Source organism: Cyprinodon tularosa, unplaced genomic scaffold, assembly GCF_016077235.1.
Source record: "Cyprinodon tularosa strain WSP-4 unplaced genomic scaffold, ASM1607723v1 ctg584, whole genome shotgun sequence".
Classification (NCBI taxonomy): Eukaryota; Metazoa; Chordata; class Actinopteri; order Cyprinodontiformes; family Cyprinodontidae; genus Cyprinodon; species Cyprinodon tularosa.
The window spans coordinates 141,779-168,771 of record NW_024039323.1 but is presented as its reverse complement, the minus strand read 5'-3'; the positions used below and the strand labels follow the sequence as shown (position 1 = coordinate 168,771).

At 38.9% G+C, this 26,993-nt stretch overlaps 1 protein-coding gene across 3 annotated transcripts in view; it reads right to left on the bottom strand.

Moving 5' to 3' along the window:
• LOC119797468 (glutamate receptor 3) overlaps positions 1 to 26,993 on the bottom strand; it is a 176,490-nt gene that overhangs the window by 58,171 nt on the left and 91,326 nt on the right. For all 3 annotated transcript variants that reach the window (XR_005282593.1, XM_038306547.1, XM_038306546.1), the window contains exons 5-8: positions 6,797 to 6,850; positions 2,297 to 2,458; positions 1,459 to 1,626; positions 990 to 1,094 (exon numbers count right to left, since the gene is read on the bottom strand). Coding sequence is in view for 2 of the 3 variants with exons in the window: in XM_038306547.1 (XP_038162475.1) it covers positions 990 to 1,094; positions 1,459 to 1,626; positions 2,297 to 2,458; positions 6,797 to 6,850 (489 nt within the window). In the remaining variant the exon portion in view is untranslated. The remainder of the gene's footprint in view (positions 1 to 989; positions 1,095 to 1,458; positions 1,627 to 2,296; positions 2,459 to 6,796; positions 6,851 to 26,993) is intronic.

The following is a 26,993-nucleotide window of genomic DNA, read 5'->3' as shown; positions in this document are numbered from 1 at the left end:
TGTACATTTGAATGTGCTACACAGAGTACATGTAAGAAATATTCTTTTTGTCAAACTTTTTGGATAGAAAATTAGGAAGACCCTTGACTAAATTGGTGCTAGAAGGCATCTCCTTCTTTACCGCCAATTGTATTTAGATAATACTGATTATGGCACTAAGTCATTTCTGCCATGAATTATCACTACCAATTTGAGGTATTCAGATTGAGCCCAGAAATAAAGAACTGATTATTTGACTCAGGTGTGTTGAAGCAGAGACACAAAAGGTGCAGGACAACGGAACTCGAGAACCAGAATTAGGGAAACCTTGGTTAGATGAGACTAAGATTGACCTTTACTGCAATGTAGTAATGTCTACATATAGGTGAATATATATGAAATGTTTATTTCATATTAAATATAATGAAGAACCTGTGAGGCTATGCGTTTGCTTTTTTCCAGTGGCCCATAGAATCATGTCATAATTATTGGCATCAGGACTCTAAAACACCAGGCAATTTTTAATAATCAATTCACCACTGTGGTGAATTCTTTCTGAATAAACAACAGATTTTACAAAAAGGAACAATAAGAAATCCAAACCATCACAAAATCATTTGGATAATTGGTCGTTGCAAATTGTAAAAAACCCAATTTAATGTTAAAATTTCACCTTAAAGATGTTTTCGGATTAATGTTTACAAACAAAATCACAAAATCAATAGATCAATATTCTTTTAAGGCTAGTTTCATTTTTGTTTTACCAGGGGTGCCTATAGGTTTGAATGCAACTATAGCTACATCCTTTTGCAAATGGTAGAAGCTAATGATCTAAGCCAAGTCTTTTTTTTGTATATTCACATTTTGATATGTAAAATACATGTGTTAATATTGCGCTTTTGTTTAATAAAATGTTTGTTGTTCAATTACAACCCCATACAACTTTCAAACTCCCAAGTTGGCTAAAGGGAATTATTCTGATTAGTTGTGGAAGCTCAAAAGGGCCTTACCTTCCTCGGCCCACCTGTCTTCATTTCATATATGTCTATGGTGTAATTGGTCCTGCGGCCATAGTTGTCAAACTGGATGTTACCGGTCATCCCCTGAACTTGGACCTTAAAGAAAAACAAACAATTAGATCTGAGAAAATGAGGAAGACTTGCATCACTCTGCAAATTTTGCAGGCATTAAGGTGCCTGTGTCAGTTTTGCAACTGGAGCGCACTCAGTCCGTTAATCGAATGATGAACTGGATACGCTTTAATAAAAGATGTAGTTTTATGGTAATGAGGGCTTGGATTTGAGCAAGCTCTGCGCAGAGATGTCTGGAGGCAGAGAGCGGAGAATAGCTGTGCACTCTCTCCCCTTCTCTCTGTCACTTTCCATCTTTATCATGCGAACCCCGCTCCGCCACATCTCCCCGTCCCTTCTTTTTCTGTTTGGTCTCAGCCTACCACTCCCTCCCATTTTCCTTCCTTACCGTTTTCAGAGCTCTTTCGATGTCTATGCCCTGGCTCCAGGGAACAGCGGGATTCGCCAGACAGTCTCCTGCACTGCCTCTACGTGAGACATCTACGCGTTGACGTCTTAGGTACCTGAATGCCTCGGCAATCACTAGAATGGCATCATGGGTCAGGGCGGAGGTGTACTGTCCAAAATGAGAAGGGTAAACAAAAGCAAGAGAACATTTGATGGTGAAGAAAACATTGGGAGAAATGTAAAGAAAATATAAACTGGTTGTCTTTGGAAAGCTGCTATATTGAGAGAATGAAGGAGAAAAAAAAACAACTTTCAGACTGGTTTGGTTAGGGTGGATGTAAACTTTGACACCTTGCTTATGAAGCAACTTAGGCTGTTAAGGACATATCTGTGGTTTAGGACCTCATTCATAACTTTGCTGTAGAGTTAGGTAGTTATATAGGATAAAGTTTGATTTTTATCTCCCACGTACTTACCCTGAAACTTCTCTTGACCTTTTCACCACTGAGGGGTTGAGCCACTTGTTTGTTGACCACCACACCATGGCGAAATCTAATTAAATGGCATTCTAAATCCATTTCTTCCTTGATCATTGTTTAATTAGATGTAAATTGAAGCTGCAATATAACCTTGCCTTGCATGGCCTATCAATATATTGATTGCTCTGAGAAATGCGAAGCAAAGACGGTGCAGAGAGCGAAGAATGGGAGAGGGGAGGGTGAAAGAATTATGAACGTAAACAGGATGAGATAGGAACAGCTGATGGAGATCACTTCTGAAGGAACGATTGCCGTGTCCTGCATGCACAATGTAATAAAGCCCTGCAAAAGCCTGAGTACCTTCAGAGGAGCGTTTCGTGCTTCTGGGAATTCTCTTTCATCCAACCGCTCCCATCGCTGTATGAACTGCTGCACAATTGGATTCTCAGGGTTGACGATCTGAAACCCTGAAATGTTGGCTCCTCCGGCGAAGACTTTGTCCAGACTCACATTTGAAAATCCCTACAATGAGTCAAAACACAAATGGGACAGGGGTATCATTATTGTGACTTACTGCCTTTTGAGATATATTTGTTTTTATATACATAAGGGCTTCTTATGTATTATATGAAATTATGCTTCACAGACTCATATAGTTGGTCTTTATTTGGATTCATTTCTATGCTTAAGAGCAGGGGTCTGCAACCTGTGGCTCCAGGGCCACATGCGGCTCTTTAGACGCTGTACAATGGCTCTTAATAGTGGCCAAGATATAAAGAACTAAATAATATACTATATTAATAAATACAAGTATTAGAACCTTTATTGGTTTTTATAAAGAATATTTAAATTGAATTTTCACAACTGAATGACATTAAAAGCATCAGAAATATGTTTTGTAGAGCCATTTTTCTTTTAGTTAGCTTGGAAATTATGTGTTTTATTATTATTACCGTATTTTACCCTATAGAAGAAAAGCCATGCTTCATCTTTATGAATAATTTATTTTGCATTGTCTTAATTTAAAGAAGCAAATCAAATGTTCGCTGTTTAAGTTGGAAATAGATTTCCTATGGCAGATATAAAAGTAAAAAAGTTGTTTTATATTAAAATATGATGTAATATTTTGCGGCTCTAAATGACTTTTACTTAGCCAGACGTACAGTAGGGCAATTCACTCTTTGCATATAAAGGGTTGCAGATCCCTGCTTTAGAGTAATAATAAAAAAAAAAAAAGGGAAAAAAAAAGATTTGGTTAATTAATATGATGCAGTTCTTGTAGAAAGGAGGTTTGTGTGTCTGTCTGGAGTTTCTATGTTCTCTGAGTGCCTGTGTGGGTTCTCTCCGGGTACTACTACCACTGCCTCCCGTGGACAAAAAAAAAAAGCGAAGTTAAGTTCCACTTAAACACTTGATATACCAACCAACCTTAACCAACAAGCCGAGAAGGTATCAGCAGGTATAAACAAAAGATGGATAACAAAAAAAAACTTAACTAAAAAAACAATTGAGTTTTATTTATCTTCACAGTCAAGAAAGACACTTTTGTTGTTGTCACTTTATCTATTGACTTTTAAAAATACTGCCTCTGGCTGCATCCAATGTCTTGTGAATAAGCTCTATGGATATAGAGCTCTGTGAACATCAGCCTTACTTAGCAATGACCTCTTATAGCTTATTCTCCACACAGATCTGAATCATTCAATGTCAACCCTTCTCTATAATTGCATAGGCAACAGTGCATAACATTTTAATATCCATCCATCCATTTTCTGACACGCTTATCCCAAGCGGGGTCGCAAGGGGTGCTGGTGCCTATCTCCAGCCGTCTACGTGCGAGAGGCGGGTTCCACCCTGGACAGGTCGCCAGTCCATCGCAGGGCAACACAGAGACAAACAGGACAAACAAAAATTCATGCAGACACTCACACCTAAGGAGAATTTTTGAGAAACCAATTAATCTAATGGCCATGTTTTTGGACTGTGGGAGGAAGCAGGATTACCCGGAGAGAACCCACACAAGGTCAGGGAGAACATGCAAAATCCATACAGTAAGACCTGGGCCGGAAATTGGACCCGGATCTTCTTGCTGCAAGTCGGCAGTATATCTATTGTATACAAAAGTAATTTTCAGAAAAAAATAATTCAGGTTTTGTTATTATCTGGAAAGTATCATTAACATGAACAGAAATACAGTACATAGTTTTAATAGATCATTCTATGGTTTAAATTAATCTATGTAAATGTGAGGTTTCACCTGTCAAACTGAATAATTAAAATTTCATTAGTATTAACATTTTTTTTGGAGAAACCTATATTCTATTAAGTTTGCTTTTACAATAATTATTGGTTAACTTTTGGCTAAATCAGTTAAAGAGATTTTTAACTTGTAATCTATCTCTGATTGCGTTTCTTTTCAGGTAGATGACTTCAGATAAATCCCAACCGGTCACTACAAATCACATAGTACAGTAAGTCTGGTCACTGGTCAGAAGTGTGCAGGGCATAAGTAATAAATCTCTGCACAGGAAGAAGGTGCAAAGCATGCAATCCTCTGTACGTAGTATCTGTCTGTGTTCTGCTTTAGGCTATTTTATTTTTACATTACTAGTGTTTATCAAATTCATATTAATAAAACACCTTAAAGTTGATACATGGCTTTGTGCTCTATGCAAAAGACGCACGGTTATTGTCTATTTCATTGTTAATTCCACACTATCCAACAATTTATACCTGGCAAAAAGAAACATTTGGCACAAGTATGGTAGCTGTGTCATGCAGAGGGTAGATCACGTTCACACCATAAAGCAGTGGTTTCAAACTCCAGACCTCATTTTCTTAGATTCAACTCTTCGTCAACACACCTGATTACTGAGCTCATTAGCACAGCTCGGCAAAGCTTGACTGCTTTAGCTATTTAATTCAGGTGTGTAGGGAAATGGACCGCTAAAAGGTGCACATCGGCCCTCCAGGATTTAATTCGGTCATAAAGGAATTGCACCAGAGTTGTTTGAGACAGAGTTGTCTGAAACCCTATTATCATTGTTGTGTTGACAAAATAGAGCTTGTTTGAAATGCATTTATCTTTAGTAGAATTGATTACTGTAACATTGTCTTTATAGTTTGCCTAAAAAGTGCATCAGATGGCTGCAACTGATCCAAAACGCTGCTGCCAGTGTTCATCGAGAGAACTAATAAAGTACAGCACATCAGCATGGTTCTGAAGTCCTTCCAGTAACCTGTAGTTTAGAGAATAGACTTTAAAATCCTTCTCTCAGTCCATAGCTCACTGAATGGATCAGCACCTCAAGACATAACAGATTTGTTGTCAGTCTATCAACCTCCCAGACCACTCAGGTCTTCTAGTTCCAGCCTACTCTGTCCACCCAGGACTAGACACAAACATGGAGAAGCAGCATTTAGTTCCTATGCCTCACTGATCTAGAAAAAAAAAAAAAATCATAGAAGACTGGAAAAGAGCTGAAAGCTTTAAAGTCAAAGTTAAAAACCCATTTGCTTAGACTTGAAAGTTAAACTGTAAACTGAGGTATAATTAGTTTATGTTTGTTGCCCAATTGTTTTATTTGTTTTACACATGTTTTTTTTTATCTTCATTTCCTTTTATTCTGCTTTTATTTTTCTTATATTTTATCGTGTTAATAATATAAAGGACTTTGAATTATCCATGTAATGAATTGTGTAACTCAAATAATTTGCCTTGCCTTTCTTAAACACTGGTGTTTAAACACCTTAAATAACATGTTGGGTAAAAACATGTCTGTTTGCTGCAGAATCACATCTTCAAGCTGAAATAAACATTTCTTTCCTCAGAGTCTGGGAAAGGTTAAATTACCTTTAGTTAATAAATGTTTGGTATGCTTATTGAATGTGCAATGAAAAAGGACAGCAGCAGTGGGATATTTAATGATTGATCAATGTGGATCAGTCTTTCTTTTAGGGTGAAGTTAATACACAAGTGACCTCAACGGTAATCAGAAGTTTTAGCTACAAACTTCCGAATCTATTGGAGATTTCTATTCATTTACACATGATCAGATTTTTACAAACAAAGGATATAAACATATGCTGTCACCAAAATGGGAATCAGTACCTCATAACAAATCTGTACGGTTTTGACAATTTCCTGCAGTCAGGACATCCAAATTTCCCCTAACTTGGTGTCTTTTGAAATTGGAATTCAATAATTTTTAGAGTGAATTTGTACTAACAGCACCAAATATCACAATTTCTGGTGGATGGTATCTCTAAACACACTGACTACTGAAACATATTTACTGTCTTTTAAGTCAGATTATGAAGCATTTCCCAGATGGTATTTAAAACTGCAGTTGAGCAAAAGGTTTTGGTTTTAGATTGTGGTTTCAGACTTGTCAAAAGCTTCCTTGAATATTGAATTTGAGACCCCTGCTCTAAATCTTGTTTCACTTGACAAGGACAATGGCGTGTAAGCAGTTTCCAGTTTATGAAAAACGGCTGCTGGGTGGTTCCTGTATTGATTTAAAACCAAAGTAATATCATTTAATGTGAGGAGGGCAGTTTGGGTCAGATGGGTAGACAGTTAGATTTTCCAATATGAATATAGAGGTAAATTCATATAAAACCCTTTTTGGAATGTAGACGGCAGACATATGCAATCCTATTGAAAATTTGTGGACTTAACTGATTACCAGAGACTACAACAACGCAAAAGACTTTTGCATGAAAATAGAAATACCAAAACAAAGAGCCTTTTTTTTTTTCCTACCACAGCCCACCTATGAACGTACACATTTTTTTCTATTACATGTAGCAAAAAGCCGATTTCCCCCTTCCCAGGGGAACAGCACGGTTATTACTCACAAGATTGGCCAGAATGTAGTGGTAACCACGGCTGTTCTTCCCCAGGGTCACAACCTGTGAGAGAAAAAAAATTCATCAATACAGTAAACCACCCATGAGATGAGAGCGAAGAGTCATGGCTAATGTAAGTGGGTGCAACAATCTCTGTAAATACAGCGACGACCTGTGAGTGCACTGGATGTTACAGGAGTTTAAAGAAAGCAAAGTTCTCTAATGGAACAAAGGAAGAAGGGGAGGGAGGACGTTTTCATTAAAGAGAAAATTATAATAACCCTAAAGGAAGAGGAACAAAATGGACCCCTTTTGATTATTCAGCTTGCCTTGAAGTCATTCACAGAACACAGAGGAATCTTTCACAGGTGCTGGTCTTAAGGTGGAAATGTGGGAAAAAATAGGAAACTTACAGTGAGACAATAAGGCGCCGATCTCACTATGCTTCGAAAATATCACACCTTTGGAGCAAAACAGCGTGTTTCAGCCTACACAGCTTGTCTGAAAATAGTAAGCACTGTTTCCTTCTCAATGCAGCCGTAGAAACCATATGCTGCTTTTATCTTCCTTCAGGATTTTTCTGTATTTTATTTTGGTGTGAAACACCCAGCAACAAAGACTCAGAGTAGCCTGTCTTTCTGTGTTCTTCTCCAGGACAGACGGCTCAACAGGCGCCTTAAACTGGTTGTATTTTTTCTGCTGCGTACAGACTTCTTAACCTGAAGACTGCAAAGACGAAGTTTGTATAAATAAAGGTTTTCATCATAGCGAACACGGCAATACCTGTTTACACCAAAACCAGCCTGTTTGCACATTTGGCTTATGTTCCATCCCTTAAGCAAATTGTTGGTTTATAATACATTGAGTGTGCATGTGAGGCCAAAAACACATGATATTTGCTTCTAGGGATAGTTTACAGAGTTCTCCCAGTATGATAAAGAGCAATGAAAGGCACCCTTGTTCCCTTACAGATCAAGTTTCTCTCTCATTTCAGCTGCAATTACTACTTTTTCCTGTTTGTTGTTAATCTACAAAGGTGGGAGCTATTTGAGCTTTATCCTTCCTTAGATATAATAACTTGAAGAATAAAATAAATCCCCTGTCTGCTTTCCTCCAGAAACAAGTAAGTCGTTAGCAACAGGGAAACTTGTCAGTGGTGCTTTTCAAGAATGGCACACGAGGGAGCACAAACACACAAAGTCTCTCACTCAGTCTATGTGGACGGGTCAGCATTCTCTGAGAGTTTCCTCTTCATTGAGGCTTTGCACCCCCAACAGTGCATGACGTCAGATTTTAACAAACCAGGAAGGTGAAAGAGAAACAAAGACAAAATGAGCTGATTATACAGCTAAAAAGTAGGAGCTGGCTTTAGATCCCATCAGTCTCTTTGTAATAAATAAGTGAAATCAATTCCTGTAATGTTTTTAGCATTTTAGAAGGAACAGTTATTCACATGTCTACTGGATTTAATGTATTACAAGCACTGCAGCATTTTGTGACTGAAGCCCATCTCTCCACAGTCCTTCCTTTGTGTGCTAACCTTGACTCTGGCTTTAGACCTCCTCACACCTGCTCTGAAGCAGAGCATAGAAAGACTTCACCGCCTGCCTGTAGCCCACAGCTTACAGCCAGACTGGCAACAGCTACATAAGGTAACCTTGGGATAAAGCACACCAAACATTGATGACACAGATACACACGGCACCTCCAGCCAGGACACAACCCCTTATGTAGTCAACATGTTCCTTCTCTTAATAAAAGTGACACATTTCACGTCTATGTGACTGAGAGTAATTCATTTGAAGTGTAAAAGCACCATTATTAGGCAAATCGTACAAAAGAAATGCATATTTGCTTAATAGTTACATAAAGCAGCATCCATCCATCCCATTTTCTGTTACACTTATCTCAAGCGGGGTCATAAAGGGGTGCTGGTGCATATCTCCAGCTGTCTAGGGACGAGAAAGGTCGTGGAAAGGTCGCCAGGCTATCACAGAGCAACACAGAGAGAAACAACAATGCACACATACACCTAAAGACAATTTTAGGGAAGCCAACTAACCTAACAGTAATTTTTTTAGACTGTGGGAGAAAGCTGGAGTACCTGGAGAGAACCCACACATCATCAGGGAGAACATGCAAACTCCATGTAGAAAGACCCGGGCCGGGTATTGAACCAGTGCTACCGACTGCTGCCTTCATTATATATTTTGCAGTGGACCCCGATCCGTGCTGCTGCAGGGTCAGTCATAAGCATAAATAATCAAAGATGTCTTCTGATGCAATGGGAAATTGGCTGTTGTGGCCTACTGTATTGGATGTTGTCACTGCCGTCTTTCCCTGATCTGTGATTTAAAGCAAAAAATTCAATCAGCTTTCTTATCAGTAATGAACCATAACAAAGAGCTAATGGGTCTTTCTATAATATTTTGAGTATGTAATTTGTTGCTGAGTATAAAAGCTATTTTCAGGGTCACAGTGAACAAAACCAGGGGCAGCGATGCAGAAAACAATCTGAACTTTTTTTATGGAGGCATCAGGGCTATCCCTTCTTTTTTCTTTCGCACATCTAAACAGGAACCTTCAGAAAATAACAGGTTGCTAAACCTATTCCCCCAACTCTGAGGCCTGTAATGAATCTCTCTGGATTAGGTATGTAGACAGTTTGGAAATATCCCCATTAAAATAAGGGTCTCATACCTGAAACTGTAGAAGTATTCTTTTTTATAAGTATGGCTTATTTTTAGAAAATGTATGAAAAGAAAATGGCCATAAAATCTCTGATCGGTGTATCTTTATACATATGTATGTATATAGCCCTCCATTGCTTTAAATACACATATCTTTGAGTTACTTAGATAGCTGAAGATATCAGAAAAAACAATAAAAAAATTATTCTTGATTTTAAAAGAAACCTTTGAAAACAGTTGCGGTTCATCACATTCCACTAATTTTGCTTTAAATATTCAATTTTTTACAATAATTAGTTTATCACACATGTTGTGAGTTGCAAATATACATAATAATCCAAACACAGAAAATGGAAGCAAAGTGCAAACCTGCTGCAAATACATGGAAGCACAGCAAAGAAACACTGTATTCTTACACACTAAATACAAAAAATGCTGCAAGTAGCAAAAAAAAAAAAAACTCTAAGTCAAGCAAATCTAAACACTAGTTCTGCATAATAGACCCTAAGTGAAGTCTGCTATTAACTCATGTTGGTCCAGACAGACCCTGAAGGGTCAGACCCTCCAATTTGCCAAAAAGAGATTTAAAGGGAAGAAACAGAAATACTTTTACCTTTTAGTATTTTTTTAAAGTCCGAGGCTGATTCCAAATACAATAAATTGTATAGGGTGACCAAACGTCCGTATTTCCCGGGACATATCCGTATTTCACGTCCTGTCCCGGGCGTACCGGGTTTTTTTTAGAAAGTGAGGAAATGTCCTGATTTCACTGCGGACAACGCTCCGTGTAACGTAATCCCTGAGCCGCGTCAGTGCGGGCAGCCCTGTTCTTAATCAGAGGCTCTGTTCGAAAACCTAGGACGTATCCTCCAAGGACGCGGTCTACCTAGACTGGATCCTTCGAAGTCCTTGAAAATAAGGAGGCTGGAAGAGTTTTGGCTGTAAATTCGAACAGGTCTCTACCCTTCAGCAGGTTTTACCGCTGTATGCTCTGTTGCTTAGCAACCGTGAAAGTTGACACACAAAGCAGGAAAAGAATGAATACCGAGGTTTTCAAAACTGTTTATTTATTTTTTTTAAAGTTAAAGTGAACAAGGACTATACTCACAAGAATCCAGAGTGGAATAAATGTTTCAACCACCGGGAGCAGGAACAAATAAAATCAAATGCAATGATAGAAACCTTAGTCAGTTAAATAACCTGCTGCTGTCATTCTGCACATCTCTGATGTTGCTGCTATTTTCAAATATCCATCACTGTAAAAATGTCCATAGATGCATATTGGTTATTAATTCTCCAGTTTTATATTGTTAAAACACTTTACAGAATTTTATTGTTTATATTTTAACTCTTCCCTATTATGTTATTCTTATACATTTTTCTAAGGTCCTCATTTGTGTGACCATTTTCAATAATCTTTCTGCTGCTGTAAATTTGCCCATTGTGGGACAATAAAGGGATTTTCTATTCTATTCTATAAAAGGGTTAAAAATATATAAGTAAATCTAAACAATGTATCTACAAAATGTATCTGCAAAATCTCTAATATTCAACAACAAAAAATACTTAGTTAAGCATATTGTGCAAAACAACAATAAAAAAATTAAACTCCTAACTCACTAAACTAGATAAATCAAACACTACCGCCACATATCTGACTCTATAACCATTAAAACAACTTGTAAGAACTCTGTAAGGTGGGCTGTGCGTACATGTTCTGTCACCCAAAGGATTATGGGAAACCTTATAGCTCCTAAGTGCCACAGAAATGTTGGGTGGTCCCTGTGCTAAATGAACTATCGATAAAAAGCATCCTGCTTCCTCTTCCTACCAAAAAAGTGAAAAAAAGCGTTTTCAATTCAAAATGTCAGAATTAACGTTGAGTTTGAAGCCTTATATAGTAGCACACTACTCTCCTCTTCCTAGAGAATTCCTTACTGCCAGCATTATTTGGACAGTACTTATCATGACGGCAATTGAAATACTTACACTTTAGCTTAAGTATCCTTACTGATTTGCATAATTCAGAAGGAGCTTGAATTTCTCTCAACATCCCATTTATGGCTCTGTTCGAAAACCTAGGACGCATCCTTGGAAGACCGGATTCGAAGGCCGATTACGTCATAGCGCGGCTCCGAGGTCTGGTCGGATTCCAAGAGTCCTCGTTATGCGGCCTAAAAATGCGTCCGTCTTTTTGCCCGATTTGAAGGACGGGTCTGATGTATCCTCGGTATTCTTGGATATCCCAGGATTCATTGCGAGACAAAGCAAGCTGTGATCAAAGTAAAGGTTACTTGGCGCCGAACAGTGGTGAAAATTGGAAGTTCAGTTTAATATAATACAAGTTATTTAATAGTTAGTGTTTGATTTATCTAAAGGTTTTTATCTGTTACTGTGTAAATGGGTTTGGCTGTAATTAAAGGACAGATTCTAATATATCTGCAGGGTGGGGACTATAAATCTGATAGGATTTTTATCTTTTTATTGCTGTTTTGCACAATATGCTTAACTACGTATTTTTTGTTGTTAAATATTAGAGATTTTGCAGATATATTTTTTATAAATACATTGTTTATATTTACTTATATCTTTCTACCCCTTTTATAGAATAGAAAATCCCTTTATTGTCCCACAATGGGCAAATTTACAGCAGCAGAAAGATTATTGAAAATGGTCACACAAATGTGGACCTTAGAAAAATGTATAAGAATAACATAATAGGGAAGAGTTAAAATATAAACAATACAATACTGTAAAGTGTTTTAACAATAAAAGACTGGGGAATAAATAACCAATATGCAGCTATGAAAATTTTTACAGTAATGGATATATCGAAAATAGCAGCAACATCAGAGATGTGCAGAATGACAGCAGCAGGTATTTTAACTGACTAAGGTTTCTATTATTACATTTGATTTTATTTGTTCCTGCTCCCGGTGGTTGGAACATTTATTCCATTCTGGATTCTTGTTAATGTAGTCTTTGTTCACTTCACAATAAAAAAGAAATAAATAAACAGTTTTGAAAACTTCTGTATTCATTCTTTTCCTGCTTTGTGTGTCAACGTTTACGGTTGCTAAGCAACAGAGCATACAGCAGTAAAACCCGCAGAAGGGTAGACCTGGTCGAATTTACAGCCTAAACTCTTCCGGTCTCCTTATTTTAGGATCCAGTCTAGGTAGACCGCGTCCTTGGAGGACACGTCCTAGGTTTTCGAACAGAGCCTATGTTTTTGCTAAGCTCCTGGCCAAATATGAGTCAGCAATTATTTCCCTCTAGTGGTCTGGAGCAAGTTTGTTATACAGAGCTAGTTCACAGCTTTTCTCAACTTTCAGTTGGTTTTGTTCCTTGCGGAATTTTTCCTTCTCATGCAGTTGTTATTTCTGTGTTGGCATCACTTATTTGTTTGCACAATATTTTGTCTTTGCAGCAATTGTATGTATTTATATATTTTTTTTAAATATATTTTATGTTACTGGCTCATCTGTCCATTACAGTAATTTTCCTTTGAATGCGTTATGTGTGTTGCTCTTACTTTTGTGTTTGGTACTTTTCTTTTTTTTTTGCTGGCCTAATTTTTGTGAATTCTAGCCTAATTTCTGTGTTTAAAGTACTTTTTGTACATGCTGAATGTTTATGTAATTGCAACACCTATTGCGCCTCTCTGCCACCTTAGACTTAGACTTAGACTTAGACTTCTTTATTTGTCATTTTGTATGCACAGGGTGCATACAGAACGAAATTGCGTTACATACAGCTTATGAACGTTGCATTGATATTTCAAATGGCACGAGTTATAGAAAAATACAAAAAGTGCAGCAGTGGTCAAAGTGTGAACAGTGCAGAGGATAAGAGACAGTGTGCAAGTTGCAGTGGTTCAGTGCAAAATGGCATTTGTGCAAAAAATGCGTTATTGAAAAATACAATGAGATGAACAATTTAAAGGGCTAAAAGTTAAAAGTTCAGCAGCATTTGATGCCCGATAATGTGCAATAGGTGCAGAGTTCGGATTGTGGATCAAAGGTTCAACAGTCTGATGGCAGTGGGGAAGAAGCTGTTGCACAACCTGGTGGATCTGCAGCGGATGCTGCGGAACCTCTTTCCAGAGGGCAGCAGGGAGAACAGTCCATGGTGGGGGTGTGAGGGGTCTTTGATGATATTACGGGCTCGGGACACACAGCGCTGTGATGAAATGTCCTTAATGGAGGGAAGAGGAGCCCCAATGATTCCTTCCGCTGTCCTCACCACCCTCCTCACATTCTTCCAGTCAGAAGCTCTGCAGCCTCCACACCACAGAGAGAGACAGCTGGTCAGAATGCTCTCTATGGTGCTTCTGTAGAAGGTTGTGAGGATGGGCGGGGGCAGGCGGGCTCTCCTCATCCTCCGCAGAAAGTACAAGCGCTTCTGTGCCCTCTTCACTAGAGATGAAGTGTTTACAGTCCAGGTGAGGTTGTCCGTGATGTGCACCCCCAGGAACTTTGTGCTGCTGACCACCTCCACAGCTGAGCTGTTGATGAGCAGTGGAGCATGGTGGGGGCGGTTTTTCCTGAAGTCGACGATGATCTCCTTCGTCTTCTCCACGTTCAGGATCAGACTGTTTTCACTGCACCAGTCCACCAGCTGCTCCACCTCCTCTCTGTAGTCCCGGTCGTTGTCGTCCCTGATGAGGCCCACCACCGTGGTGTCGTCCGCAAACTTCACGATGTGATTGGTGGTGAACCTGGGGACGCAGTCATATGTCATCAGGGTGAACAGCAGGGGGCTCAGGACGCAGCCCTGAGGGGAGCCCGTGCTGAGGGTGATGACATCAGAGGTGTTCTGACCGACCCGGACTGACTGAGGTCTGTTGGTGAGGAAGTCCAGCAGCCAGTTTCGAAGGGGTGTGTTGAAGCCCAGATGTTCCAGCTTTCCCACCAGGTGCTGTGGGATGATGGTGTTAAACGCTGAACTGAAGTCCAGGAACAGCATCCGCACGTGGGTGTTCTTCTCCTCCAGGTGGGCCAGGCTCAGGTGAAGAGCAGAGGAGATGGCGTCCTCAGTGGAGCGGTTTCGCCGGTAGGCAAACTGGAACGGGTCGAGTGTTGGGGGGAGACTGGAGACGATGTGTTCCTTTACCAGCCTTTCAAAGCACTTCATCATGATGGGAGTCAGTGCGACGGGCCGGTAGTCGTTGTAGCAGGTGACTTGAGGTTTCTTTGGCACTGGGATGATGGAGGCAGACTTGAAGCATGCTGGCACTGTGGCTTGCTCCAGCGAGGTGTTAAAAATGTCCGTGAGGACACCAGCTAGCTGACCTGCACACTCCTTGAGCACCCGCCCAGGTATGTTGTCGGGACCTGGGGCCTTCCGCGGGTTGACCCTCCTCAGAGTCTTCCACACGTCGGCTGTGTCAAGGCAGAGAACCTCCTCTTCCTGATGTGGGACAGCCTTCACTGCTGGAGTGCGATTTAGTGCCTCAAACCTCCCAAAGAAGTTATTTAGTCCGTTTAGGAAGTCAGCATCAACTTCATCCACCGGGGCAGGGGGCGTGTTGTAGTCTGTGATCGCCCGTATGCCTTGCCACATGCTCCTGGTGTTGTTGGCGTCGTGGAACAGATGCTGGATTTTTTGGTTATGGTTCCGCTTTGCTAACCTGATGGCACGGTTCAGGGTGGCTCTAGCTGTCCTCAGTGCCTCCTTGTCACCAGACTTGAAGGCTGAGTTCCGTGCTTTTAGCGCGTGGCGGACCTCCTCAGTCATCCAGGGCCGTTGGTTGGCTCGGGTGGTGATGGTCTTTGTTGGTCAATATGGTTACATGGTCAATATTTACAAGGAGCAAATATGATTTCAAATTAGCTTTCACAAGGTATTTGTTGTTTTGGATTGACATTATCTTCCATCATCCTATTACTCTGAGGTGATTTGTTTTGCTCTGGTCTTTGGAATTCATAAACAAACACACATGCCTACTAAAGACTAAAAATCCTTCTCTTTCCAAGAACAATTTTCTCCTTTTGCACATCGATCCACCAGTTGGCTCCACCACCCTTTTATTCTGCAGCTTAAGAAGACAGTGCACTTTGCAGGATTTTAGTTTTCTTTTAAGCCTCAGGAGAGAAGAGAACTCAACTGACCTTGGCTTCACCCTTCTCTAGCAACAACATGCATCGGCCCCAGCAGACAGAGAGAGCCAAATGTAAAACTACAGCTTCAGATTTTTAATAAACGTTTTCTACAAAGCATGACCTTTTCTACCGCAGAGTTAGCAGCAACACAGGAAGAGGCAGACTGAAAGATTCCCCTGAGCTTAGAAATATCTCCAAGGTGAGTGAAAGATCAGCAAATTATGAAGCCAGCAGATGAAAAGAAAATATAATTCTGTATTAATGTGGAACTTTTGTTACATTTTTTAGATGTTATCACTGCAGAATTGAACATGTTTTATTGTTTTATTGTATTACAATAGAAAAAAATATATAAAGTAGATAATAATTGTGAAAAGGAAGTAAGATTAGATATGTCTACAGTACATATAATCATTATTGGATAAAAAAAAAAAAAAAAAAAAACTCCAGAGCCATTAGTTACCAAGAGAGCATCCTTAATTAGGGAAAAGTATTAAGAAAGATGTAATATAGAAGTTGTACAGTAAGGACTGCAGAGGTTTGTTAGAAAACATTAGTGGAAGAAAAGGATCATTAAGACCAGCAGACACAAAGATACAAATATACAGTAGAAGAGAACATTATTATCTGAAGAGAAGCTACAGAGATGCACTGCTCTGGTGGGAATATCTGTCCTGCATGTCACACTTATCATAAACACATTGAACTTCATGGTAATACAATTTTTTAAAATGCAAAAAAAAGCCCAAAAAACATGTAATGTAATTTAAAAACTGTTTTTAAAGCAAAAATAAACGTTTTTGAAATAATTACTTAACTGCATTTTATGTAAGCAAATAATATATAAATGTATGCATATAAATTAGTACATCGTTTATGGTTTATACATACGAATAAAATCTATTTTTTTAAAGACATTGAAGGTTTAGTTTTAAACAACACAACTGAATCACAATGTTTTCAAAGCTTTTCTAAATTCGTATGGCTTCAATCCTGACACTTCGAATCTTAATCACTGTCACTTTGAACTGATAATAAACAGTAGCTGTTTTATTTTCTATGCTTTTCTATCTCTATTACTGCAAAATAACAAATATAAAAATGAATGATGATGATTGTAAGTCCTGTTACGGCTGTCGCCATCATATTTGTGTTTCCCCTTTATTTTCTTTATTCTCCCTGTTTCTCACCTCTACTAAGTAGGCTGCATGGCCCTCTGGAAAGACCCGCCTACTTCCTGGTTTCTGGGGATCTGACTTCAGTCCCATCCATTGGCCCCCTTAGTTCCACCTTCAACCAATGGCTCATCACCACCTGCAATCACCTCCTGCCCATAAGGAAACCTCACCTGTTGATTGAGGCCCCGTCCACACGAAGTCAAAACGAACACGAAACGCTGATATTTTCCAAAACGTTTGTCGTAAAGACGGAGACGTAAAATAAATGTGATCGTCCACACGAATGCATGAAAACGCTGCAAAATGTATGCCAGGCCTGTAAGTGGCGCTGTGGTGCCAAAGCAAAAATAATCGACGAAATGTTGGGCATGCGCACTAATAATTATAAATGGTTGCCCTGCGGGTCCATTTTCGTAGTTAAGTCAAATTCAGGTGCTGAACTATCTCGTCGATATTGCTCTGTTCTTCCTGGAGATATTCCAGAAGAAGAAGATTCTGTTGTAAGCCCGACAGCAGGGTGAGTAGCATGAGCAGCAACCATTCAACACAGTACGGCGCCATTGTTGTTGTGATACTGTGTCGCGCATGCGTGTTTAGAGGCGACGCTATGACGCATGTGTGTAAAAAAAAAAATGCGGTTAGAGCTTAAAGATGGAAACGCGAAAACGCCGTTTCAGAATCTTCCCACTCTGAAGGCTGAATAAAAAAAAGATCGTTTACAGACCCCCGAAACGCCGGCTTCGTGTGGATGAGAGGCTGGTTTGGTGAAAAATTGGTGCGTTTAGGCCAGGGTTCGGCTTCGACATTGCTGGTTAGCAGCTGCTTGTTTGTTTAGTGGAGTAGCTCTCTTATCTTTTTGGTTACCCATTTGGAGTTTGTGCTACTTAGCTTGTGTCAAGTATTTTGTTCTGTTTGGCTAATGTGCAAACTTTACTAGCTTGATGCTAGAAAGAGGGTGGAGGTAGGGCCAGAGTCTGGACTGATTGCATCACTGAGTTTTTTCTTTGTTAGTTACATTACTGTAGGTGTTGTGGGTGCTGTGCTCTCTGTGTTTTTTTAGTAAGAATCCCCTTTTGGTTTAAATCTGTAGTTAGGTACAATCCTCCTTTTGAGGATCTCTTTTATTTAACTTTGTTATTTTCACAGCACCCTCACCCACCCTCCTTTTGTTTGTTTATTGCTTGCACCTCTTGTTATCAAATAAATAATCATTTTACTTACCGGTTTCAGAACTTACCGGTTTCTGCCTATATGTTTATGCCCCCACTTCCCTAGACATACAGGGGGTCGTAACAGTCCTAACTATGGTGGTTCAACGACTGAGAAGTTGCGACCTATTCAATAACTACAGCATTAGGTGCTTCTCTACTATTATTTTAAATTCAAAGAGACTATATAACTAAAGGTATAATTAAGATAATAAACAGAACATGAATACAACCTGCACAGTGGCACAGCCTTTAGCACTGTTGCCTGTTCCCTTGCAGTAAAATGGCTTTAGGTTTATTCCCTGGTTTTTATCTTTTTGAAATTAAGTTTGCATGATCTCCCCATGCATCCGTGGGTCCTCTCTGAGCACTCTGGCTTCCATGACTGTTAGGTCATGTGGTGACTCTAAACTGTGTGTGAGTGCATTGTTATGTTGCCCTGCAATTGATTGGCAGCCTAGCATGGGTTCCTCCCACCTTTCGCCTGCACCCAGTGACTGATAATAGGAAAAAGATAGATGGAATGGGAATGCAATACCCATTTATACAATATTAGATTAAGCATATTTTGTAAGTAAGCTGCTAAGTAGTAAGGTAAATTACCAGTGTTGGCCAGTTCTGATCCAGGCTTACTGCTGTTCTACTACTCTAATCCTGCTTTTATTTTAGTTATCTAATAGCATCATTGCTCCAACAGGGTGCTGTGAATCAAACCCACTGAACTTCAAATATGATTTGTATTTGCATTTTCAAGTGTCCATAACAAGCTTTCCAGACTGCTGTGTCATTTTGCTCTGCAGCGAGCTACCAAAGTGCAGTACTTGACACAGTTTGGGACAAAAGGGTGAATCTGATCTCCATAAGCCTTTGATGCAGAAGGACTTTCCTCTCTTCAGTTCCTTTTTTTACTTCAAGGCTTTTGCAGAGGTGTTCTTGGTGAAGTGCTGCTGGTTAATTTACGACCAAAACCGGCTGAAGCCGAGATGCTTTTCTCTGGCTGCAGTGATTTATGTCGCTACCGACAGAGGCTGAAGTGTTGGCCTTCTCCTCGTTGGAGAACATTTTAGATGCACATGACTTTTTTCAGATAACACCTTCCAATTCATTTGAGATATAAGAACAATTTGGTATGGGATATTGTGGAGGGGAAAAAATTGTTTGACACTGCAGCTCATGTTTGCGAGGCCAAAAGTTGGAAATGCTAAAACAGCCTAAATAGGTTTTTCTGTAAGCAATCAGGATCATCTTTCACGCCTGTTAATGTGAAAATAATGGCTTCTTCATGGTAGTATCTTTATTAAATCATTGTGTTCCTTTGTAGTCCTAGAAATATAACAAAATCTTGAAGGTCATAGCCTCTCATTCAAATGTTGAGTCAGCAGGTCACTTTCTCTTTAATGATAACAATTTAATCCTGTTTAGTTCTATAATCACAATTAGTAAAGGGTCCTCAATAGTACCTAGAGCTTTACATCCAGCATGGAGGACACATTGAGAGCACTCTTAAATCTGACTAAGGGAAGATAAGATACTGTTAAGTTTAAAAGAGCTTTTCCAAAAGAGGCACTCCCTTTGAAGTTTGTTCTTTTCCTTCTTTGTTTTTGAGTCAAGATACCTTCATTATTCTCCCATCTCCGTAATATGTGTTGCTAAAAGGGTCAACTAAGACATATTATAAGGTTCCGCTTAGTTAAAAGGTGTGTAAATAGAATAATGAGATCCTTATTTGTGATATGATTTTGATTCCCTCTATAAAAACAGATATAACACAGCAGGCTATGCAGGAAAGCAAATATTTAAATGAAAAATTAAGGCTTCAAATGTATATGCAGCTGAAGCCTTTCCATGTTTTATTCTTGTTAAGCAGAGTAGGATATTTTCATACCTACAGCCTTTAACGTCAACAATAACTAGTTGAACATTTTAGTTCCCTTTGCGACCAATTAGTATTTTTTAATTGAATTTCATAGTAATGGAAAAAATAACTGATTTATATTTGCATTGAAAGAAAAGAAGATAACGTCTGTGAAATTGTTTTATTCTCTAAATAACGGCATAGCAGGACAACTCCAGGCTTTCACAGCTGATTTTGATAGAAAACAGCACTAGTGTGGGATCTGACAAAGATTCAGTAGTGTCAAAAATGTATACCGCCAATTGCAAAAGTTCATTTACTGTAGATAGATTTTTTATTTTCAATGTCCTACTTTAATCCCCTTTCCATACAACAATAACTACCCCCTTGGAGTTTCTCCATATTTCTCTAAGAGAAAAATGTGGTGTGGGATATTTTGAAGGGGAAAAATTGTTTGACACTGCAGCTCATTTTCGCGAGGCAGAATTTGGAAATGCTTAAATAGCCTCACTCGGTTTTTCTGAAAATGATCGGGATCATTTTTCACGCCTGATTAGGTGAAAATAATGGCTCCTTAGTGGTAGCGCCTTTATCAAATCCTTGTTTTCATTTGTAGTCCTAGAAACATAAAATCTTGAAGAAGATACTTTCCTCTCACTCAAATATTGAGTCAGCAGGTCACTTTCTCTTTGATGATAACACTTTAATCCCATTTAGTTCTATTATCACAATTAGTTAAGGGTCCTCAACGGTACCCAGAGCTTTACATCCAGCATGGAGGACACATTGAGAGCACTCTTAAATCTGACTAAGGGAAGATAAGATACTGTTAAGTTTAAAAGAGCTTTTCCAAAAGAGGCACTCCCTTTGAAGTTTGTTCTTTTCCTTCTTTGTTTTTGAGTCAAGATACCTTCATTATTCTCCCATCTCCGTAATATGTGTTGCTAAAAGGGTCAACTAAGACATGTTCTTAGTTTCCCCTTAGTTGAAAGGTGTGTGAAGAGAATAAAGAGATCTTCATTTGTGGTATGATTTTTATTCCCTCTATAAAAACAGAGATGAAACAGCAGGTTATGCAGGAATGCAAAGATTTACATTAAAAGTTAAGGCTTTATATTTATAGGCAGCTGAAGATTTTAGCTTTTTTATTTATTATCTGGTTCTCTGTTTTCTGTAAAGCAGAATGGGAGATTCTCATACCTACAATCTTTAACTCTACAATAACCAGTTTAAGTAACCTTAATAAGATTTACAACATTTTATTTCCCTTTGTGACCAATAAAGTATTTTTGAATTGAATTTCATAGTAATGGAAAAAATAACTGACTTATATTTGCATTGAAATAAAATAAGATTAACATCTGTGAGATTGTTTTATTCTCTAAATAACAGCATAACAGGACAACTACAGGCTTCCATGGCTGATTGTGATACAAAACAGCACTAGTGTGGGATCTGACAAAGATTCAGTAGTGTCAAAAATTAATACTGCCAAGTACACAAGTTTATTTACTCTAGATAGATTTTCTATTTTTATTTTCAATGTCCTACTTTGATCAACTTTTCATACTATAATACCTACCCCCTTAGAGTTTCTCCATATTTTTCCAAGAGGAAAGGGAAGAAGAAAACGGCTTCCCACTTTGCCCTGGGATGCAAATTAGGGCCACAAGGCATATTCTGATTAGTATTTTCTAAAATGTTAAACTTCTGAAAGGCTAGTTTCATGTTTTAATGATGACCATTAATAATTGTCTCATAATTTTAAAATAAAGATGGAGTTTAAATCATAGTTGGTCATCATGTCGTCATTATTTGTTTTGTTTGTCTGTCAAACATTGTAGCTGGATCTTATCATTTTATAGGACAACCATTACTTCGTTTTTGTTTCCAAGTAAGGAAATTAATTGAGTAGATCTCCACTTCCATCACTCACTAACTCCCTGTGGTGACTAATGCAAAGTTATGCTTGAGCTCAATGCCTATTTATTTATTTTACTCTATTTATTAACCTATTGTCAGAATGTTTACTCTACCATCATGATGGTACAGTCTTAGACATTCAAAATTTCCCCACTTTCCTCGATGGGCCCTTAACTGATCCCCTACAATTCCTTTTTAAACATCAATCTTTGTACTAATATGTTATTTATGGAAATTAAGATCTAAAGAAAAGTGTTGTTTCCTGGTCAGATCTTGAAATTCAGTGAAAGGGTGGAGTCAGAGTAAAAAAAGGCCACTGTCTGGAAGTTTGAGGAGATTTTGTTGGGAGCTGCAGGGAAGTGGGCTGCCATTCGGCTGGCTTTTGACTGCAAAAGGCCATTTTGTTTCTGTATTTGGCATGAAAGATGAAAAATTTGATGCTTTATGCCGAAAGGAGAACATTTGCTTTAGGAAAAGCATCAAGAGGAACTGAGACCTAATTTGATGGACTCTATCACAGTAACAGTCCTAAAGGTATAGTAGACAATGTTCCTTCAGCTTCTTATCTATTGGTTGTCCTACATGCCAACATTACTTATGTATACAGTGATCTTTGATTTTGACCATTAATCACAAAATATAAATAATTTCTTTCACTGAATTAGTGTCTTGGAGCGATGCAGACTGAGGGTAAACAGAGCTGTGAATGAGGTCAACAGGACTAGAACAGGCCTGCATATTTGAATTTTGCAGGTGAGAGGGCTTAAAACATGCATAGACATTTACAAAGTGACTTGGCTTTGTTTTTTTTTTTGTTTTTTTTACTTACTCATAACATTACATTCCAGTCCATTCTTTATGACCGAGTCTATAGTCTCTACAGGCAAAGGAATTGTATTCTGACAAAACCCCAGAAGAACCTATTTTCTTCCCACTCTGTTTGAAAAACCAGTTCACTTCTTATTGTCTTTTGTTTTTCTGTATTAAAATACAGCTTCTTGGCTGGCACAGAGCTCATTGCCTGCTTTTCTTTGAACAGCTTGCTCACCCTGGGCTTGTCCCCAGTTTTCATATTTCCTTCTTTACTTTTTCTGCTTTCTTTACAGAAGTGACAAGCAGGTTGCTCCTTCTGAACAGGCTCCAAAACATGAATCCCTTGAGGAAAGTGGGCCAGCAGGGATCATCTACACAGATATAAGAAATCTTATACCTGCCTCAGATAAATATGACAATACAGATGCTCAAACACAGCTGCAATACAATTTTATGAACAATGTATATATATATATATATGTATATATATATATATATATATATATATATATATATATATATATATATATATATATATATATATATATATATATATATATATATATATGATTGGAAAGTATTATAACAATTTTTGTTTTACTCCTTTTTATACAAATCTATTACTTTTTTTGCAGTCCTTCTTGTTAATGCCTCATTCGCATCACGGCATTTTGAAAACAACCTTCAGCATCCAATAAATGGGTTTTGGGAAACACGGCTGTAGGGGTGATTTATTTGTTGTACAGTTTGGACGGAGAACTCCTATAGATGATAAATCCTAAGTGGTTGTTACAGTGTAAAGTGGTAATGGTGCTGGTGTAGCTTTCTGCTCAGATCCAAAAAACACATTTACAGGGCAGCTCGCTCAGCACTTAAAAGGTGGCCTGACACAGCAGTATGTAAATACTTGTCTTGGTGTGTTGTTACATCACGGCACACATAAAAAATGGGGCCAATATAAACAACACAGAGCTGGATGTGATCGAATTTTAAAACAGGCAATGTTTTGTTTACAGTGAGCCTGATGAGCCCTTCATCGTCTTCAGAGCACAAACTAAAATAACTAATTCATTAGGTGATTGGCCCAGAAAATCATCAAGTCTCCGTTTTTATAATTGCTTAATCATATTTATTTGATGAAAATACAGGAATATTGGTTCTTGCTGAACAATTTAAGTTAATTTCTGTTGAGTTTGATCATGTGGAGCCCAGTAATGCTAGTTTCTATACAGATGGTAGAAAGAAGATAAAATATCGGTTCAAAAATTTATATCGGTCGCCAGACGCAACAATATGCTTGCTTGATATCCTTTAAGCGTTTTTCCTGAAATTTATAAATCAGACTTTGAACGATGATTAAATTTGGGGTGATGTTTGTCCCAAACTAAAATAAGCTCCCTTAAACTGATTCTAAGTGATTGTTTTCATGATCTAAAAGGTACTACTGTAAGCATGTAATTAGTATTATGACAAGTATTTAGAAAAACAAGATATCTTCTTGGTGTTCATTTAAAGAATATATTTAGAGTGGACTCTGCATGCTGTGTAATGAAAAACATGCATTGGTTTAATCAAAAGTTCTTCTTAGTCTGAAATCAACTACTTTTAAGAGTTAAATTTCTGCAATTTATTTCTTGAAGTGTTTAAAAATTACAGACATATAACCAATGAATGAAGAGATATTACTGTGAATGCCAAACATCCACTTCTCATTAAAGCTATCCTCAGCTTACAGTCCTTTGCAGAAGTATGTCCATATTCTTTATTGTGTTAGAAAGCTCCTTTAGAGTTACTATGGGCCTTTTGGCTGCTTCTCTGATTAACTCTTTCATTTCTCATTTTGTGTCACTCTTTCTGTTTGTATGTGAGGAACTGAACAACACTGTTGTTTCATAACCTACAGCAACCCTACTTAAATCTATGCAGTCAGTTTTATTCCAGATCTATGTGTTGCTTTCCTTGTTCTTCAAGTTGCCATTTGTTTACTAAGATTCTCGAACTACTTCTGTAATTTACTTATATGACATTACACCCATGGGCAGTGGTGGCTCTAGAGATTTTTCTTTTCTGTAGGTGCTAAGGGGGAGCAAAGCATTCACTGAGGGTGGTATGGAGGATTGAAGAGTTTTTGTTCATACATTTTTCAACAAACACAGACAAATAAAAAAATGATGTCTCACTCCTTATTCCTCCTATTTCTGCAACTGGCAGCAGTAGGGAGCATAATGAATTTGTTATTTTGCTAGTCAATTAAAACAACCATGTGCGTGTGTATAGGGAGTATTGTGTAGAATAAAAAAAAAAGTAAGAATTAATTAACTGTATTTTTTTTTCTACTATTCTGGGGGAAAAATATACAGTGAAGTCATTAGGAATTCAACAGTGGCAGCTGAAGAGGTGGATGTAATGTAAGGTTAAATATAGGCAATGAATGAATACTAAATGGTTAAAGTTCTCAAGTTATATCAAAGTTGAGAAAGTTAAGATTATTATTATGAAAGAAATAGAAAAGAAGAAATACTTTGAATTGACAAGACTGGATTTAAATATAACGTCATCAATGAGACGGACAGACAGACAGACAGACGGCGGGGTGGACAGACAGGCAGGCATACAGACGTCGGTCAGAGGTCGGTCAGTCAGTCGTTCTTTGTTCCTTCATTCGGTAGTTAGGTAGGGAGGTTGGTAAGTATTGTATGTTGCATATGTGTTAACTGGTCCAGTCATTTACTTGAAATGGAAACATTCATGCCTTCAATTCCTGTTGAACAAGGTTTTTCTCTTTCATATACATAATTCGTTTTTAATTATGCTACGTTCACACCATACGCAGCAGGCGCAGCAGAAGCAGCGAGTTTACATGCAAAGTCAATGGTTGACAGGCGTCAAGGCGCAGCAAAAGGTCCCGCAGCGCATCTGAGCAGCTGAAGCAGCTTGAGATGGAAAAATTTAACTTTTGCTACTCGACGCGCCACATCAACCAATCAGAGAAGCTGATCTGGGAGCTGGCAGAGAGTCAGACACATCGCTGATGACACAGAGCGCTGTGATCACTCCTCTGAAATAGTTTATTCACGCCTAAATTAAAGGCATACTATGCAACATTTTTCAGTTAATTAATGTGTTCCATAACGTTTTGGATGATTAAATGAGTCATTTCAGGTTGAACAAAGGTATTCTTGGCCGCCCTGGTGGTCTGTGGGGGAAATACCGCACTTGCAATTGCAGGAGCACCGACCCGCACCCACAGGCTCAGCAGTCTCGCGAGAGTCGGTCTTGCTTTACGGCGAGAACTGCTACACCCCCCAGTTAAAAGCATGCTCGTTGCTAGCACAGTGGCGATCTTTGTGCAGTGCTGCTTTCACACCGGACGCAGCAAAAGCAGCAAAATCGCGTCTGCTGCTTCATTTTTACTGCTTGTACCAGTTAGTTCCGACGCGTGGCTGAAGCAGCTTTGCTGCTCTGGCTGCGCGGTGAAAAAGTGTGTCTGAGGCGCGTTGGGCGGAGCTTCACTATCCTTTCTCTGCCTTGCAGCTATATTTGCTGTGATCAGTGGGAATAAAGTAGTTTTAATATGTGTTTAAGTGAGAAAATACACCTGAAAACGTAATCAGTGCAGTCAGTTCATTCAGATTATCATCCTGCCTTAAAATATTTTTTCTGTCGGAGCCGCTCAGACCCCCACATACCAGCGGTGCGCCCCAGTAGAAATCCCTTCATCAGCAGCCTCTGGCCGGGTCGCCTCCTCGCGGTTCACCGCGGCAACTGGTAGGTGTTTTTCATCTAAATAATCCAAACTGCAGGCAGCAGGATAATAAAAGCCAACATATTCTGCCGGCAGATTTCTGCATTTTAAGTTAATTTAGGCGTCAATAAACTGTTTAAGAGGAGTGATCATCAGCGCTGTGTCTCTCTCCCTGCCAGCTCCCAGATCAGCTTCTCTGATTGGTTGACCCGGCGCGTTGAGCAGCAAAAATTCAATTTTTCCATCTCGAGCAGCAGCGCGTTTGCGGCGCGTCAGATGCTTAGTCATTCGTTGCGTTCGCCTGTCTGCTAAGCTCAAAACAACCGCGCCTGGCTTGACGGAGAAACCAGGAGAACAGCTGTGCATATTTACGACAGTGCACTTTTACTTTCACCCTCTGGGGGGAGCCTCGCTGGAAAATCAACACCGGTTGCATAGTGTACCTTTAACTTAAAATGCAGAAATCTGTCCGCAGAATATGTTCACTTTTATTATCCTGGTGCCTGCAGTTTGGACTATGTAGATGAAAAACACCTACCAGCTGCCGCGGTGAACCGCGAGGAGGCGACCCGGCCAGAGGTTGCTGTTGAATGGGATTCCTACTGACAGCGCACGGCTGGTATGTGGGGTTCTGAGCGGCTCCGACAGAAATAATATTGGAAGGTGTGATTGTAATCTGGATGAACTGAC